The sequence below is a fragment of the Danio rerio genome, chromosome 18, assembly GCF_049306965.1.
Source record: "Danio rerio strain Tuebingen ecotype United States chromosome 18, GRCz12tu, whole genome shotgun sequence".
Taxonomy (NCBI): domain Eukaryota; kingdom Metazoa; phylum Chordata; class Actinopteri; order Cypriniformes; family Danionidae; genus Danio; species Danio rerio.
Genome location: NC_133193.1, coordinates 51,400,001 through 51,418,996, shown reverse-complemented (window position 1 = coordinate 51,418,996; position 18,996 = coordinate 51,400,001). Strand labels below are relative to the sequence as shown.

The window sequence follows — 18,996 nt, the reverse complement described above, 5'->3', positions numbered from 1 at the left end:
ACGTAAAAGCCTGCCATGTGAAAAACCGCGCCGATCTTTTGGTTTGAACACGAGTAGAGGTGAGGGACTGTATAGCAGAGCAAATGAAAGTACCCGCCCCCATGACATCATTTAGCGGACCTAGTTGAAAACCAGACAGATCAGGCTGCATAATAGAGAGAGTGGAGCAAAGCGCATCAAATGATCGATATTTAAAAGGGGGAAAAAAAATAGATTAAATATATTATTATTAGACACACATCTGGTGCTTGTATTTGCTCCTGCTATACATCTACAACTTTACACACTGGGTTAAATTAGGCTTTACAGTTTCCGTGTTCAGTCCTTTTCTTCCACTGTATCTTTTTAAGAAAAAGGCAGCAGCTTTACAACCTGTCAGAAGACAAAGTCAAAGCCGAGCTGACAGCCAATCTTGCCTAGGTTCAGCAAAACTTGCAAAAAAATCCCTCTGTATTCCTGCAAGTGCAATATTTACACAAATATTTCTTATTCAAATCTTCAGCAATGCTATATAACTCGTGAATTTGTTTTACATTTATTTACACCTTGACCGATTTTTGTATGACATGGCCATTAAAAATACAAGGTCCCTAACCAGATGCTTTTTCAAGTTACTTTTAAAGAGAATGTTACTTTAGTCATGTTGTTGTAATGTTTTGAGAAGACTAGTGACACAATAAAAAAAAAAAATCGAAATCATGAATCGGTCACACTTTATAAAAAATCTAGATTTTTTTTTTTGCTAAATCGCCCAGCCCTACCCTGACTATGCTGTTTTTTCTTAACAATAAAATGAAAACATGATATAAGGATTACTATTTTAATTTTAGCCAAACAGACATCAAAAATGTTGAGGCGTCGTGTAGCTCCATATTTATATGAGCATCATCTTTACTGTATGCATAACAAAAGGGAGCCTATAACATTACTGCCTCCTTTTATTTTTTCTTGAAAACACGAAACATATTGCTGAATATCTTTTTTATAATCAATAACGATCATTATAAAATAGGATGTGCAATAAGTTTATACATTTTAAGAAATAAATGCAAGATGTTACACCTCAGCACAAAGTGCCTGTTGGAGAGTAAAGCTCTGGCGCAAATGATAGCTTCTAGCGTGAGCGCGTCATTAATGCAGGGAGGTTGTAGACATTAGGCACCTGATCCCGGTTTGTATTGGGTCTTAAATCAAGACAAGCGAGCTGTGTCTTGAAGACAACAACCAGTACAAACACAAGCAAGTCTTCCCCCCTCCCCCCCATTTGCGTTTTGACTCTGTTTATACAAAAGTGATGAATGGTTGAATTCAATCAAGAGTCACACAAAAGTTGTTTAGAGTTCAGTCGAGATTATCTGATTTACCCTGGAGACATGTAGTGCACGGAGAGACAATGGGACCTACACAAGAGCAGGACGGCCTCGATAAACACACTTACATTCATTAATGGAATTGCTAAAATAAGATTACATGTAGAGTTGGCACAAAACAATCCATATCGAGAAGTGTTTATGTGAAAAAGATTTGCTAAGGAGCCATTCACAAGTACACTCTCAGAAATAAAGGTACGCGAGCTGTCACTGGGGTGGTACCTTTCAAAAATTTGTACTTGAAGGGTCCATGTTGGCACCTCAAAAGTATATATTAGTACCTAAAAATTTTAAGAGGAACACTTTTGTACTTTTTAGGTACTGATTGAGGTATCAGTAGCCCCTTTCACACATACAGACCTTTCCGGAAAATTACCAGCAATTTTCCGAAAAGGTTGTATGTGTGAACAGACCCTTTTTGAAAATACCGGTAAATTCGTTCTGGCTATTTTCCGGAAAGAGAAGTTGTAACATTACCGGTAATTTGCCGGAATGCTGCGCTGTGTGAATGCAGAAGGAAGATTGCCGGAAAGAGCGCATCCACATCTAGAACGTGCTAACGTGAGACACCTACTTTAGCCAATCAGAACAGTCAGACGCATTCACGTGCGCGCGGTTTATGAGATTAAAAGCCTTTGAATATTTTTCCAGACACCTTTATCTGCTAGATGTTAGTCAGATAACGTTTCTATGTTCCTTCTTAATGCTAACTGTGTACATAATTATCAATAAAATGTTTATGATAAGCTGTTGTTTGTTTACCTTCAAGCTTTGCGTGTGCCCGTGAGCGCCCATAGCGCCAGCACACACACCTATCATGAACATCTCGACATGCGAAAGTGTTCCTCTATGTGTTTTCATTGGAGTTGCACTCAATACTGATCCATCCGAAGAGTTTGTGATGTAGTCAAATGTTTACAAACACAAGCGCAGCCGTTTAGAGGTCATTTCTGGTTAATGATGTCAGAATTTACCCGCATTTTGCGATGGATGTGTGAATGCTCTTTCCGGAAAAATTCCGTAACGTCCTCGCCTGTGTGATCAGCGATTTTTTGAATATACCGGTAAAGTAATTCCGGAATTTTTCCGGATATTTACCAGTATCACTGTGTGAAAGGGGCTAATATGGACCTTTTTAGGTACAAATTTGTACCTTTCGAAAAGGTACCACCCCAGTGACAGCTCACGTATCTTTATTTCTGAGAGTGTATGAATCCTGTATTGTGGTGCGGTGCAGACGTTAGACTAAGCTTATGGTCAAAGATAAAACCGTGTAACATCTGTTAGTAAAATGGTCAGTGCTGCTACTACCCAGGCAGTCTTGCAGTTCTAGAAGACTTCAGCATCTTTCGAGAGCTCCGCTTTGTAAGGGGCGTAGTCAGAAAGCTTGACAACGGGGTCACTCCTTTCATCTTTGCCCAAAGACTACTTAGCACAGTAAAATGAGTCAGCAACAACATGAGAGACAGCCAGAGGTCACCGCCCACTCATTTTGGCCTAGAGAAACAACCCTTGATGAGGATCTCTCGTTTTCTCCTTTTATTTTTTACTCCAGCCCCATGTCCATCTCTGGGTTCAGTGAGTGACAGGAATGTCTGAGGATTGGGTGGGCTTCCTATTGCCTGCTTTTATCCTATTAAGACTTTACACTCTCTTGTCTTGCAACCCCCCGCTCGCACACCCTTACTTTAGATAACCCACATACTGCGAAAGTGATATCTAAGCATTATCAGGTATGTGTGAAGAGATAATAATTCAAGCAGGTAGTCTTCTTCACAACCTTTTGAGACTTTGAATACGGCCTGAATTCCCGAGTTGCATAACTGATGGGTTTCATCTGTAATGTCATCCACTTTGCACTTTTTTGCCAGGCCTAAGCATGCCTTGCTTGCCTAACAGCTGTGCAAACACAGACCTGGGCAATCAAGGTTGGTCTGATGTGGGTCTCTGATGCAGCCAAACATATGACTCAGACGCAATGTAATTTTTATAGTTTGTTGAACAGTGTAGCACTCATGTTGGAAAGATTTGACTAATATAACGCATGTTAGAGGCGATCTTGTTAGAGTTAAGAGATCATGTTAGAGTTAATATTTGACACTCGGAATTGATTCATCAGACTTAGACCTTGAGGCTAAGATGAAACACTGTTAGATCAGAGCGTCTTGCGTACTGTTCCTGAATGACTAACCCTCCACAGAATGTCCACTGGTGAAATGACTCCCCGGTCAGAAATTCTTTCTGGCGAACACACATTTTTATTGTTGCCTTTAAATCCTAGTCATCAAAGGGTGAAGGGAGGTCCTGGCTTTTATTCGTTCAAGTTATTGGCACAAGGTGATGGCACAAACAAACTCTTTCCAAATCGTTACGTGCGTCAGAATGTCTGAACGATACGTCAGAGGCGTCTTGATTGTAGCGTGCTTGTGAAAGCCATCCTGACCCACTTCGCTGTGTTGTATTTTGAGTCTTCTCAACAGTTATCTCTGGCCCTGCTTCTCTGAACTTCAAAAGACCAAAACAAAAGCAAAAGACACAGCGTGTCCCAGAGCGGGGAAGAAATAACAACCATGGTGTATTTTTTTTCCATCGTTTTACAGCACCCATTTTCTCCCCTGTGTTCCATGTCTCTCTCTTTTTTTCCCCTCATTGCATTTGTCTCTCTACCGTCTGTGGGCCACATGGGTTCTCGTCTCATGGCCCCTGATGTGGCGTCTGCCTAGTGCTGTCTTCTCATCCCAGCCGCGTGCTACAAGCTAATTACTGAGTCACAGCCCCTGCCGAGCTGACTCCAACACCCACCCCTCCTCCCATAAGACATTAGGCCTTCCCAGTCCCTCCAAAGATTTCTGGAAGGCTTCAGACCACCTCCTGGGTGGTGGGAGGCCCTTGAGGTGAGTAAGTCAGCCGGACTGGTGCCTGTCTTTCTGTGCCACTCTTGCTTTATCATTGTGGCTGTTTTGCAGATGTGTACAACAGAGGACAGCATCGAATCTGGTTTTAAGATCAGAGGAGCATCCTCACTGGTTCGGTCTCAACTCAGGGAGGCAGAGGAAAACCTGTTCCCAGATTCCCATCGGTGTATGCGCTTTCACCAAGTCACCTGTTTTAGGGCTCAGTACTCCAAGCTGGTTTTGCAATTATCCTACTTTTGTCTCACCTCTTTGAACATTTCCTACCTTAGAGGCATATTGACGGAGCGCTTCTGGCTAGCAGTTCAGTTGCATGTGGGATTGTGAGCTTTTCTCCGAGGTCCAGGTGTTTGGCTGTTTCTGGTCTCTCTCGGTTTGTGAGTGCTACTTGATGTACAGCTGAATAAAAGGCACATGATCCTTGGCAGTCACAAGAGCCGCCACAGCTGGGACTCTTTCTCCTTCAGCTTTCTCCCCGCTATCTACATATTTCTGACAGAGAGGCTCTGCTCGGGCGAACTTTAGGGGCGAGAGCAGTTAAAGGCGATTTGTGTAGGTGTCTGGATCAGATCCAAATGGCGGTCATAATGAAGACTAGTGTTTGACATTGTTCGCTCACACCAGCTGAGCATGGCGGGATTCAGCAACTCACCCTTTTCTCATAAAACCACTGCACAGGGTTAGTCTGACTTTTGTTACGGGTCTGTGACGTCATTGACTTTCACTTTAAGATTTAAAGAACTAGCTTTGCACCAGACCCCCGTAAGTGGTGTCGTTTGAAAGTGTAGAATCTATATTGTATGCACATATGCATCACTTTGGTTTTTATTCTACTGTACAAAAGTTATTTACACTTAAATACACAGTGTTTTGGATACACGAGCTGGGTACTGAACATTGGTTCATTTTCATATTTTTCATATTTTTCATATGACACATGTACAAGTTATAGCTCAAATGAAAGCTCTTGCCGGTGCTCATACGGTTCTAGCGTTCTTTTTACTGAATTATATTCACATATCAAACAGTTGCCGAATGAATCGCGGTGTTTCCATGGCGCAGAAGTGAAAACAATACATTTATGATCAATAAGCAGCCCCAACATAGCACAGACAGCGGTCATCTCTTACCTTATGCTGTGCGCTTCAGGGCCATTCTCCTCTGTTTTTGAGCTGATGTGCATAAGTAATCCTTTTATATGTCTGACGTGCTCCAAACACAGTGAATTATGTTTGATCAAACAAAAGAATAGTGAAATATGGAAACAAGGATTGCTCCCTGTGGCTTGTTCAGCACCTCTCATCAGTTGGAATACAATAACTTCTGCATAGATTATGGTAGAGACATGTTTCTTTTTTCCTATGATTACAGACATGCGCAGGAACCACCAAAATTAATTACAGCACACTAGACCACACAGAACCTAAAAGGTACACTTTCAAATTTGAGTTTATAAAAAAAAAAATGCAAAAAGCGCCTCTTTTTTTTAGGTGTTTATTATAACACAGACGACATATACAGATATTTTAAACACTTTCAGTAGTGTTTTATGAAAATTCAAAGGGTTTTCTTTAAAATTATACCAAATTTTTGCTTTTACACCTCTGCATGTGGATTTGGGAAGCTTTTAAATGTGGCTAGGCAAAATCCAGGCGGAAATCCCAAAATAGCAGCAGAGTTTAGCATTTCTTGCTCCGGAACTATCGAGTCTTAATTTGGCATGTTACTCTATTTTACGCAGCTTCTGCATGTTGACACTTTTCTCTGATGTTGACATTTGTCACGCTAGATAATTTCACAAAAAAAAAGATGCCACTCTTTAGTCACTTTGATGTTGTGTTAGCACACTATTGTGCTCTGCAATTCGTTGTGCATTTCCAAACAGTTGCATCTTCTCCTCCAGCCTTCCATTCATCTATTTTGGGCTCGTGAACTCTTTTTTTCGTTGCTACATCTGTGGTAGTTTTCTCTGCATACAGTTAATTGTGTAATTGGTCCATTTAGAACTGAACTCAAAGGCACGTTGGTTTTTAGGTCACAAATACAGAACAAACTCACCAAAAAAATCCCGTCCACATTAGCGATTATAAAACAAGGCAGGAATGTGTGGTGCGATACATAAAAACAATGCGGTCTGTGGGGAATTCATTTACCGAGAATGCATCTGTTGGCCATCGGCTCGTTCCACAATAGCAGAAACCATTAGCCATTAGCTTGCTAATTGCATGCAGAGCTTTCCTTCCTTCGTTCCCCCAATCATGAAAGCTGCGCGCTCATAAACCGAACTCAGGCATGACTGACTACTCATGTATGAATTTGCTTTGATCAGAAATGCTTTTGGACATGTTTATATCAAGCATTGGAAACATGTCTTTTTTTCTCCCCCAAGTCTTGAAGTGCTGCAATTTCAGGTACACTTAGACAAGGTTATTAGAGGTTTCTAGGAAGAACGTCGCCGAAAGAGTAAACTGTTTGTCAGGATCATCATTTGTTTGTTCAGAAGTCTAAACAGTGTGATTCACAGGTCCAAGTGCACTCATGGTCTTATAGAGGTATTCACCCGTTTCAATTTGCATACTGCAAAACGCCTCTGCTTTTACTTTGCAGTATGCATCGTAGCACTGCTGTGCATGTGATGAGAGGCAGCACAACAGTTAGGGATGGTTATGATCAGAGAGATATGCTGTAGTTCTGAATAGGGCTGGATGATATGGGCAAAAAAAACCCAAAAAACATGTCAGTATTTTTAGGAGGAATGACGGTATACGATATATATCCGGTATTCTCCCATGATTGGTTACTTGAGAGTTAAAGACTTTATTAAAACTTCATTAAACAATTTTTGAGCAAAATATAATTCATACACAGAGGTTTCCCCTTCCTGTTTAAAAATAAACAGCTGCACAAAATCTTTGATAAATAAAATACAGTACAGGTTTTTCACCCGCTTAACACTATACACCGCATTACTGTGCTGTTTAAAATAAAGTAAACAAAAGCCAAAGAAAACATGGCTACGTCAAAAAAAAAGGAACACACTTTAATAGTAACACAGCAAAAAGTTTTGTAGGATAGAAAAGGACCACATTGAGTTTAATTATGAAATGCACAATATTTTGTCACAATTACAGTTTTGTTATACGTAATCCGCTATACCACAGTTGTGTGATTTACAAACAGCAATTAAATCAGCTGTATATGTTTTTAGTTACACATTTACATGTATGTATTGTGCACAATTATTAAACAGTGCACATATAGAAGATATCTAAAGAGAAGTCGTTCACTCCATGTAAAAAATCCTACACTTTTTGTTTTGTTTTGTTTTGACTACACTTGCTTTACTAAATATTAAATAAGGAGATGAAAACCAATAGACTATGAGAAGTAACAAAATAGTTTCAGGGTACTGTGATGAAATGCTGGTTAAGCATATTGACCTTATTCTAAAATGCGGAAGTGCGCCTGTTTTCGCGATCGTCTTAGAATTTCCGATTTAGTCGCCTACGGGAGAAATGACTAGGAGTAATAAACGGCAGAAAACGGTCAAACTACCTACTCTACAAACAAATGTTTGCAAGACTATACAGCCCAAGTAGAAAAATATATTAAGGAAATATAAGTTTGCAACATCAAACAGCGAAACGAGCAGTTTTTAATGTCTAAAAATGAATGGAAGTGAATGAGACCGGAAGTTTCGAGCCAAAAAGATTCAAATGGCCATTCAAAAAGTATTCAAAAAGTGTCTTGAATAATATCTAGTCAAATATTATTTACTGCCATCATGGAAAAGATTAAATAAATCAGTGATTAGAGATGAGTTATTAAAACTATTATGTTTAGAAATGTGTTGAAAAATCTGCTCTCCGTTAAACAGAAATTGGGGGAAATAATAAACAGGGGGGGTAATAATTCAAGGGGGCTAATAATTCTGACGTCAACTGTAAAGCTAAATGTGTTATAATGTAAATGTAAAGAAGAGACCGTCATGGGATGAATACTCCACTTATAATCAGTGAATGTGTGGTGGTTTCACTTTCGAAATGTGGTATAAATTCATCCCATTTTGCCGTTTTTAATTCTTTCGAACACATTCAGGTGCTGCTTGTCAATTTGACAAGGCTTCTATGTTCATTCTTGCTGTCAATTGCGGAAGAATTGATTGATAAAAGGTTTCTAATAAACCGCTGTGACCGCTGCAGGCACTGTGTGACGTGCGTGCGCGCGATAGGGGGAGTGAGATTTGTCCGGGGAGTCAAATTTCGATACAACACCGGCACTGCATGTTCCTCTGTGTTGCGTTGGTGATGGGTCGTTCTTAAGCGATACGTTATTTTGAACAAATCTGTTGTATGTGAATCATTCATTTGCGCATGCGCACATTTGTGCAAGTGGAGCTCGCGTGCTACCTTGGAGTGGTCTGTTTCGGGCAGAATGCGTACATGTGGCCTCAAACCATATCTATATGAACGATATTGGATAATCCCGCATCGCGTTGGGGAATCATATCGAAATATCCCCAGAACTCGATATACCGCCCAGCCCTTGTTCAGAAGCAGATCAAAGTGAATAAGATCCTGACAGTATGATAACCTTGGATAAAGATATCACGGTTTCTGCTCTAAATTAGATTATTTTTAAAAGTCTGGGTAAAAAAATTATACTTTGAACACAATATATTTTATTTTGTGAAACATTTAAAATATTTTGGAGCAGTAAAAATGTCAGGCGAAATAGTAAAAACAAATCATTGACTTCTGCTGTCTTCATTATTTTCAAAAACACTGATTTCTGTACAATTTAAAACGGGATCTTTGGATATCTTTTCCTCTGGAGATACTGGTGTCCTAAAAAAATGTAAATAAAGATCTTACACATACTATAGGAACTTTAATTGAGAACATTTTGGCGGTTTTTACAACCTTGACTTTTCCAAACCACTGTATACCCTGAAAACGGTTATCGTCCCATGCCTAATTTCAACCCTACAAGACTGAGCATGTTACTAGTGCCCATTGAGGAATGCCCAATTTAAAGTAGTTCATGTCAGTCATTGTGATTTGAACCCAAGAGTATGTGCGAGAGACCATCTAGTGAACCCAGGGCACCCAATGGCCGGGTCTCTAAGAATAGCCACAGTGTTTCAGGGCGGGAAAGCCCCCGGCGCGTGACCTCGGCAGGGTGGACAAGCTCCGCACTGCCTTTTGGGAGCTCAGTCGTGGGCCGCTGCTATTCCTGTCTCAGCCCGGCCCGGTCTGCATGCTTTCAGATGGAAATCTAAACAGTGGGCAGAACAAGCGCTTCTCTCACTGGATCCCCCACCCTTGACCGTGCCTTGTTCAGCATGGACCTGCCGCCTGAATAGCCCCGCTTCATGCGGGCCAGGTTTAACAGTCCCCCTGTCACAGAGAAAGATAGAGCTAGAGATAAAGTACTGAAGGTGTTTTATGGGCCACCCTGGCACCCTGCTGAGACCCAGTGTTCAAAGGGCACAACTTTCTGCTGGTGAACTCCACATTGTATGCAACACTGGACCTCAGTTTCGTGTGCAACTCTGAATTGAAAGAGAATAAGAGAGAAAAAAGGAAATGCTTGTGCGGTAAGATATGCTAATTTGACATACAGACACAAATACACCAAGCACAAAAAAAGCATTGAGAAGCTTAAATACCGTCCAGACTATTGAGGGACACAAATGAGCTATTTGGCTTTTATTACACGCCCACTCGCTGTCTCTCACGCACTTAAGACAGACCCTACACACACATAAACGCAGACACACACTCATTCTTTGAAGCTCGTCTAATTTTAGAACGGACCATTAACACCGTCATCCATGTGTGATCTGGAAGGCTGTGGATGTGTGCAAATCTCTGAACGTACACTGGGAAAACACTGAATGGGCTGGGTTCTTCGGTCATGCCAATGCTGATGTCATTGCCTCAGGGACTCCATTCATGTCTCGGATGCTCTCGCATTACAGATAAGTGAATCATCCGGACCCCTCCCCTACACGCCCGACTCCATGAGACCACCAGAGCATCGTAATCGCAATTTCACAGCCCCCTGACTAACGCACAGGGCTGATGCAGACCAACACTACCCAGTGCACACCTGCGCTGTTGCTATAATACCTGACGGGTTTTGGCTCAAGCTCCAGATCTGCAGGGCCTACTAAACTATCATAGACTCGATGTTTAGTTACTCCCAATGGAAATGGATCCATTCCAGTTCATTTCACTGAACTTTACCTGCTGAGTTAATGATTCGTTTGCTTCACAGAAGAACATGGGATTGGTTAAGTGGAGTGTAATGCTGTGTGGAAAGCGGCTTTAAAGTTAAGCACTGTTAAATGTAGTTAAGCTACACTTATCTTTAATTGGTAAAAAAATAAAGGTATTCAAGGAGATTCATCTTTGTTTGAGTGCAAGACCTGAATTATAAATCAATCTCAACCAAAAACAAAACAAAAACATAATTGTAAAGTGTTGGTGTAGTATTAGAAAAATGTTTTATTCAACTTTTTATCAGTTGCCTGGAAAAAAATTGTAATTAAAAATGATAATATATTATTTATATAATTATTATTAATAATTTAATTAAAATATAATTAAATAAATCGTTAAGAAAAAACAATAATAATAATAATAATAATAATCATAATAACAGTGGGGCGACACGGTGGCACAGTGGGTAGCACAATCGCCTCGCTGCATGAAGGTCGCTGGTTTTAGCCTCGGCTGGGTCAGTTGGCATTTCTGTGTGGAGTTTGCATGTTCTCCCCGTGTTGGCGTGGGTTTCCTCCGAGTGCTCTGGTTTTCCTCACAAGAGCTCCGGTATATGCAAGTTGGGTAAGTTAAATTGGCCGTAGTGCATGTGTGATTGAGTGTGTATGGGTGTTTCCTAGTGATGGGTTGCAGCTGGAAGAGCATCCGCTGTGTAAAACATATGCTAGATAAGTTGGCGGTTCATTCCGCTGTGGCAACCCCTGATTGATAAAGGGAACAAGCCGAAAAAAACAATTGTGGTTGTTGTTGTTGCTGTTGTTGTTATTATTATTACATTTTTTTTGGTGTTGTTGTTATTACTGTTATTTTATTGTTATTATTCTTATTATTATTACTATTATTATTATTACTATTACATTTTTATTTGTTGTTGTTATTATTGTTATTTTATTGTTATTATTTTTATTATTATAATTATTATTACTTTTTTATTTGTTGTTGTTATTATTGTTATTTTATTGTTATTATTATTATTATTATTATTATTATTATTATTACATTTTTATTTGTTGTTGTTATTATTGTCATTTTATTGTTATTATTTTTATTATTATTATTAGTAGTAGTAGTAGTAGTAGTAGCAGTAGTATATTCAATTCAGTTTATTTAAATAATACACTTAATTATTGACTTTGTTAAATGTTCATAACAAGCAAACAAACTATATTTTTAATGATTTTAAATCAAATAAAGTATTACATAATGTAGATTTGTGGCAGTTTCAGGCCCTGGTGATAAACATTTGATGAATTATTATCCTTAATATTTGAAATGAAGTGTACATTTGAACATCGAATCTTTTATTTGGATGAATCAGGAGAGTGGACCTGGGTTTCCAGTGGAATTTGAGAGGGCATAGTGCGTTTGCAGTTTATTTCAGTAGTATGGGATTGTTTGATTACTATGAATGATAATTACATTTCCCAGAATGCATTAAAAGCGAATGAGATCTGTTGATGAAGATCACGGCGGTTAAAACGGCGGACTATGGTTTTGTCTCGGATGTGATTGCAAACATTTTAAATGTTTTTGTCGTCTTGTTTAGTTTAAATAACCTCAAACCTGATTTAATACAAAGTTGTAGGAGATGTCAATTGGCTTTTTATAATGGAATCTAAACCTAATCTAAACCTAATCTAAGTCCAATACAGGTAAGACTAAAAAAACAAGTGAAACATAACCTTTTTAATTCACCATGCTGCTTTTTTTTACTCCCAACAAGACATTTTGCATGTGTCACTAATGCAAAAACCTCCCTGCAATTTGTTAAGCCGATGTGTTGCATTTTATCCAAACAAAACATGCTTCCTTTAATACGTAACAAAAAGTACATTTGCACTTTACAAGACTATTTTTGGGCTCTTTTTGGCAGTTTGGTATCTCCTAATGTGAAAATGGTCAGTGAATGAAGCGTCTGACGTCCAGCTGGCTCTAATGCGCAATTAAACACTGAAAATGGAGAGCAGCTCTAATCAAATCACACAAGAGCCCGACATTGTTCTCCTCCACTTAGCCACTCTGCATAATGTATTACAGCAGATCCGTCCCTGTTGGAGTCGCCCAGGGTATGGCAGATCTGGAGAAGGAGGTTATGGGGACAGCTGTTCTGCATTCCTGGCTGGGTTTTTTTGTCGTGATGTGGATCGACAACAGCGAACGCAAACCCATACGGCGCCCAGGGCTGGCAGTTTAAAACCGCGCGGAGATGCCAGAACATCTGGGTGTCAGTAGAAAAGGCAGTCGCAGACGGAGCAAAAAAATAAAAGTGTTCGCTTTCCACTGTCTGGACTTTCATTTAGGTTGTAGACAATTGATCGTGCTTGAGTCGAAAAGTGGGACGTTTTTTTTTTTACATTTTTTATTTTTATTTTAAATAATCACCCTCACTGTTAAACACATTAGATTTTTTGGTTTATTTGAAGATCTAGTGAAATTAAAATAATGCTTTTTACATGTTAGTATCATTATGTTGGTCTTATGTAGCTGGGGCCTCATGTACGAAGTTGATACTAAAACATTGCCTACGCACAAAGCTGTAAATGTGCATACGCAGTAAGGCCCCGTTTACACTAATGCTATTTAGTTTAAAAACGCATAAGTTTTGCTATGGTTACGCCATCCGTCCACACTACGCCTGAGTTTTCGAGTGCCGAAAATGGAGCGTTTTGGAAACGCTGGACAGGCTGTTTTCATTCTGAAACGCTGCTGCTCCGTCTCAGTGTGGATGAGGGAAAACGGAGACATCTGAAATTGGAGGCGGGGCTGCTGAGATTCGCTATCTGATTGGGGCTTTTGTGTCATTGCATATCCTTCCCTTATTCGTCAAGCCCCTATCACTTGACTTTAACACATGGCTTTAATGCTAGCGGAAGACTTCAGACCAGCCTTCACTGTAAACAACAACATGGACACAGAAATGGGAGCGTTGTTTGCACTATTGTCTGTTTTAGGCGCCATTGTGCAGTTATTCATTTGTTACGTTTAGTAACAACTCAACCTCGTCGTCTGTCCACAAAATACCTCTCTTGCTTTCTTTGTCATCGTGTTCATTGTTCAACCGGCGTTTGTTGACTAACAATAACCAAATGCCGAGCGAGACACATGCTTCCTGTTTATACTAGATCCCGCATGCCCAGAGTGCGCGAATAGTCACGTGATATACGTTTTTGGTGGCGTAGTGTGGACGGAGATATATTCAGAGACGCTAGTGTGGACACGGATAGTTTTTCATCTAAAACTCCGTTTTAAAGCGAAAACGCACTAGTGTAAACGGGGCCTAAAAAATTCAGATGTGTGAAACACTGCGTACGCGGAATCATACGCATCTTCTCTTTGTACATCCGAATATACGTGAAACTGAGCGCACGTGCATGAGCACAAAACCCCTCCCTGCCTCCTCCCCCTTATGAATATGCTAATGACTCTACTTTTGCAAAACCAAACGAATAAGCATTGGCAAAAGCAAGCAAAAAGAGAAACTTTGAACAGAATGTGAACTGGAGGTGCTCCTTTCAAAGGTAGACCTTAGAAAAACGGTGTTATTTGCAAGTTTCTCCTCCGAAATTAATAACAAAAGAAAAAAAAATAGAGGGAGAGTTTAGCTGACGCGGTTAACGCAGTTGGGTCTGAAAGGCGCACTGTGTGTGAATTAAAAAAGAAATGGTCTTTGCTAAAGGTGTACAATTTTGTAGTGTCTATAGCATCGTGAGTAGCGCAGCTCATAAAGCAACAAGTTTTGACTCGTTTGATCATGAACCCGGTTTGAATCCAGCATCTGATGAACTCATTCTTCTTTCCCCCGCTACATATCAGATTTTGCCTACTCATCATCACAAGGAAGACAAGTAGGAATCATTAATAAGTGTGTGTATTATGTTAAGCGCATTTGAGCATCAGATATTATTTGCACATTTATTGAATGGAAATGTTTGCGATTCACGTATGCAAATTCATCTTCAGATGGCGCCTTTATAGCAATGTGCGTGCAGTCGATCGCTCCGATTACGTTGGGAAAACCGGCGATTGCTGCAAATTGCGCTTTAATGTTTGGCTGGTCAACTGCATGGTATGGAAACCTTGCACACCTGCTAGACACGCGTACTGCCATACAGCAGCTGCCATTGCACGGCTCAAAGACACTTTGTTGTGTGCAATTTAACACAACTGCCTCTAGGAGTCGCCAATGGAAATAAAACATACACACACAAGAAATGCACGTTCGCCAGACATGAAGTTGGCGTGGACCAACACACAATCTCACGTTCATTTCATCGATTATAAATCCAAACGTGAGCGTGAAATATAGCGTACGCAAAGTTTTTGTGCATACGCAGCATTGATGCATGAGGCCCCTGGTGTGGTACAAAACGATGATCAAATGTGCGTTTAGACCACAGGTGTCAAACTCAGTTCCAAAAGGGCCGCAGCTCTGCACAGTTTAGCTCCAACCCTAATTAAACACACCTGATCAAACTAATTGAGTCCTTCAGGCTTGTTTGAAGCCTACAGGTAAGTGTGTTGGAGCAGGGTTGGAACTAAACTGTGCAGGGCTTCGGCCCTCCAGGATTTGAGTTTGACACCCCTGGTTTAGACGATTAAGACGACGATAATGTTCTCAGCTGCTAAACGTTAAACACTGACAGCCAGTTCTGTCGATAGTTTAAGACTAAAACAATTTGGGTTTAAAATGAATAATGTCAGCAATTATTCAATTACTGCTTGCCATTAAAAAACAGTATGACAGCTGTTTCTGTCAGTTTAGTCTTCATGTTGGGTGCGCACCAAACATGAAGCACCACATCACTCACGCTAATTTACTCACGCGATGTTTTTCACGATTTTTATCTTTAGTTAAATTTTCGGAATTGCACTTTAAATATGATTGACGTGAATCAACCTCATCACGCATTCCATGGCGTTCATGCCGCGCGGCGATAATTCACTAATATTTTCATGTTTGTGTAGACTTTGTATGTAATTTACTCTTGTGACGTTATTACATAATTGCGCATTTGATGTGAACCCAGCATAAGCCCTGTTCACACAGGCGTTCGTAACGACAAAGCAAGCGTTCGTAACGACGATCAGTCGGCGGTTCATTCCGCTGTGGCAACCTCTAAAATAGAGAATAAGCTGAAGGAAAATGAAGGAAGGAACGAATAAAGACGAATAAAAATCTGTCTGAATGTAAAACAACATCCGAAATCAGCTAAATTAACTCCGCCTCACCGTACATCTTTGATCGCATTACGGCCGTTTCGCTCACTTCTCCAGCCCCTCGGGGGGTTTTTGTGGTCCTCCTTTCAGTGGATCAGCCACCCGACAGTCCTAATTGGATCAGTGTTGGTCATCGGGCACGGTTTATCTCCTCAAAGGCTTCTCTGTGTCCTGCTGGTGCCCACAAGCGGACAGGCCAACACTGTGGCGTCTGTGCGATATGACATCATCACCCCAGTGTCGCGACCTCTGACCCCTCACAGTTGACCCCCTGAGGCCACAGAGACCCCTCTGTCTGCGGGACAGGGTTTTGGGGAGGTTGGGAAGGTCAGGGTGGAGGTGTGTGTGGTGTGTTTGTGGCTCAATAAGCTGCAGGTCTGCTGGATGATGGAGGGTTTTTTTTTTATTGTGGCAAACAGATGTTGATGATTGACTTTCTGTATGAGATGATGTCTGAAAGTCTGAATTGTTAGCCCTCCTGTATATTTTTATTTCTATAATTTCTGTTTAATAGAAATATGATTTTTTCAACACATTTCTAACTACAATAGTTTTGATAACTCATCTCTAATAACTGATTTATTTTATCTTTGCAATGACAGTAAATAATATTTGACTAGATATTCTTCAAGACACTTAAAGGGACATTTAAAGGCTTAACTAGGTTAATTAGGTTAACTTAGTTAGTGTAATTAGGCAAGTGATTGTATAACTGTGGGAAAAATTCCTTGCTCTGTTAAACATCATTTGAGAAAAAAAAAAAAAAAATCACAGGAGGGTGAATAACTTGGACAACTGTATATACAGGCTTGTTTAATCCCTCTGCAGTGGGATTTTGTGGAAATAAATTAGATCTCTTCTAATTTTTGGGAACGCTGTGTAAATCTTGACATGTTGGATTGATAATAATATTTTAGCAGTTTTATTTTATTACAACTTGTATTTTTTAAAGTCTTATGCCGCGGTCACACTAGAGTTTGAGCTTGCGAAATTCAGTAGTATGGTGCTGCGAAAAGGGGCGGGACTAAACAAGGTGATTCGACATTTAAAAAAGCGAACGATTGGTTTATATTTTAAATTTCTGTCCAGAGAGGTCATGTTTTAATGCTCGATTGGTTTCACGCAGTCAGTTAATGCAATTTCGCAGGTCAGAGTTCACCAAGCTTGAACTTTGCAACGCAGCGAACTTTAAAACTTGTTGCAAGAGCTTGTGCTTCTGATCTGACTCATGTGTATGAATGGAAGTCTATGTGGAGAAAAGTCCAGTGTGACTGCAGCTTTATTGTATTAGTTGTTTTTTTTTTTATTCCTTTTTTTTTGGTTGAATTGCTGTTAATAAATTTACTTGTTAATTTGTATGCAATTATCTTTTTATTTGATTCTGCTTTATTTATTTGTTTATTTGGCTTCACTTATTTTATATTTTACTTTAAGATATTTTTTGTTATTCTTTTTACTTGTTATTTTTTTCATTGGATGGATGAATGGATTGGATGGATGAATGGATGAATTAATTTAGCAGATATATTTTTATTTAGTTTATAGTAGTAGTATGCATATTTTCATAACTAATGCTTAATTTTGCACATGTGAACTGATTTTAAACTGATTTTATTAGTCAATTAAATATCTGTTATAATTAGTTTTATAAATGGGTGGATGGAGTAAATGATTTATGCATGCTTATTTATTTTTAAAATAATATTTGATATTTTATTATGTGTTTATTTTATATTATATTTATTTGATATTTTATTTTACTGTATTTTGATTATTTTGTCTTAATTATTTTAATGATGATGATGATGATGATGATAATAATAATAATAATAATAATAACAAAAATAACAATAATAATAATAATAATAATATGATGATGATGATGATGATGATGATGATGATGATGATAATGACTTGGGTTTCCTCCACAGTCCAAACAAATGCACTATAGGTGAATTGAATGAACTGAATTGGCCCAAGTGTATAAGTGTGTGTGAATGTGAGTGTATGGATGTTGTCCAGTACTGGGTTACAGCTGGAAGTGCATGCGTTGTGTAAAACATATGCTGGAATAGTTGGCAGTTTATTCCGCTGTGGCAACCCGCGATTAATAAAGGAGCCTAACCAAAGGAAAATAAATAATAATAATAATAATAATAATAATAATAATAATAATAATATATTATTATTATTATTATTATTATTATTATTATTATTATTATTATTATTATGTAACATAATAATAATATTGTTATATAATAATAATAATAATAATAATAATAATAATAATAATAATAATAATAATAATAATTATTATTATTATTATCATTATTATTATTAATATTATTATTATTATTATTATTATTATCATTAATTTAATCGAGTTTTTAAAGCAATCTCATCCTTTTTGAACTGTAACAGATGATGTGCTGATGAAACGTGTGACATGCTTGTTTGTGTTTTCTCCACCAGATCTGGAGTGTGCTGATGTTCCTCTTCTGACTCCGGGAAGTAAGGAAATGATGTCACAAGCTCTTCTGGCCACATTCAGCGGCTTCACCAGAGAACAGCAGAGACTCTCCATCCCCAAAGGTCCAACCATAAAACACTTACAGTACATCTCAAAAACTCTACACCCATCTTCCCCTCTCTCTCTCTCCTTCCCAATTCATTTCAATGCGCTTCACTGGCATTTAAGCTGAATGCGAGTATCTTGAAAAGTGTCTAATAAAATATTATGTGCTAAGATAAAATAAATCAGTTATTAGAAATGAGCTATTAAAACTATTATGTTTAGAAATGTGCTGAAAGAAATCTTTCCGTTAAACAGAAATTGGGGAAAAATTATAACGAGACACTTCAACTATATATGTGTATCTCTCTCTCTCTCTTAAAGGGCCAGTCCACCTATAAACAATAACACTGTTATTATTTACTCGCCCTCATGTTCTTCCCAGCCCTTATGATTTTCTTTCTTCCACGAGACACAAAAGCAGATTATAAGGGTTTGGAAAGCATCAGGGTGAGTAAACAACCACAGATGTTTGATTTAAAGTCAAACACTCACTAACAGTGTTCAGACCTTCTCATTCTTGTATCTGCATAACAGAGAAAGGGATGAAACCTGTGAAAGCGCTGTCTTTTCCTGGACTGTTTTCTGGACTGTTTCTGAAATGCCACAAGCTGAGGATCTAAAAAGAGATCCTGTGA

General features: G+C 39.0%; 1 protein-coding gene across 6 annotated transcripts in view; it reads left to right on the top strand.

Annotated features, from left to right (window-relative positions):
• Positions 1-18,996, top strand: part of ets1 (v-ets avian erythroblastosis virus E26 oncogene homolog 1) — a 98,617-nt gene that overhangs the window by 52,241 nt on the left and 27,380 nt on the right. For all 6 annotated transcript variants that reach the window (XM_073928806.1, XM_073928805.1, XM_073928804.1 and 3 more), the window contains 1 exon segment: positions 18,259-18,378. In XM_073928806.1, the coding sequence (XP_073784907.1) occupies positions 18,259-18,378 (120 nt within the window).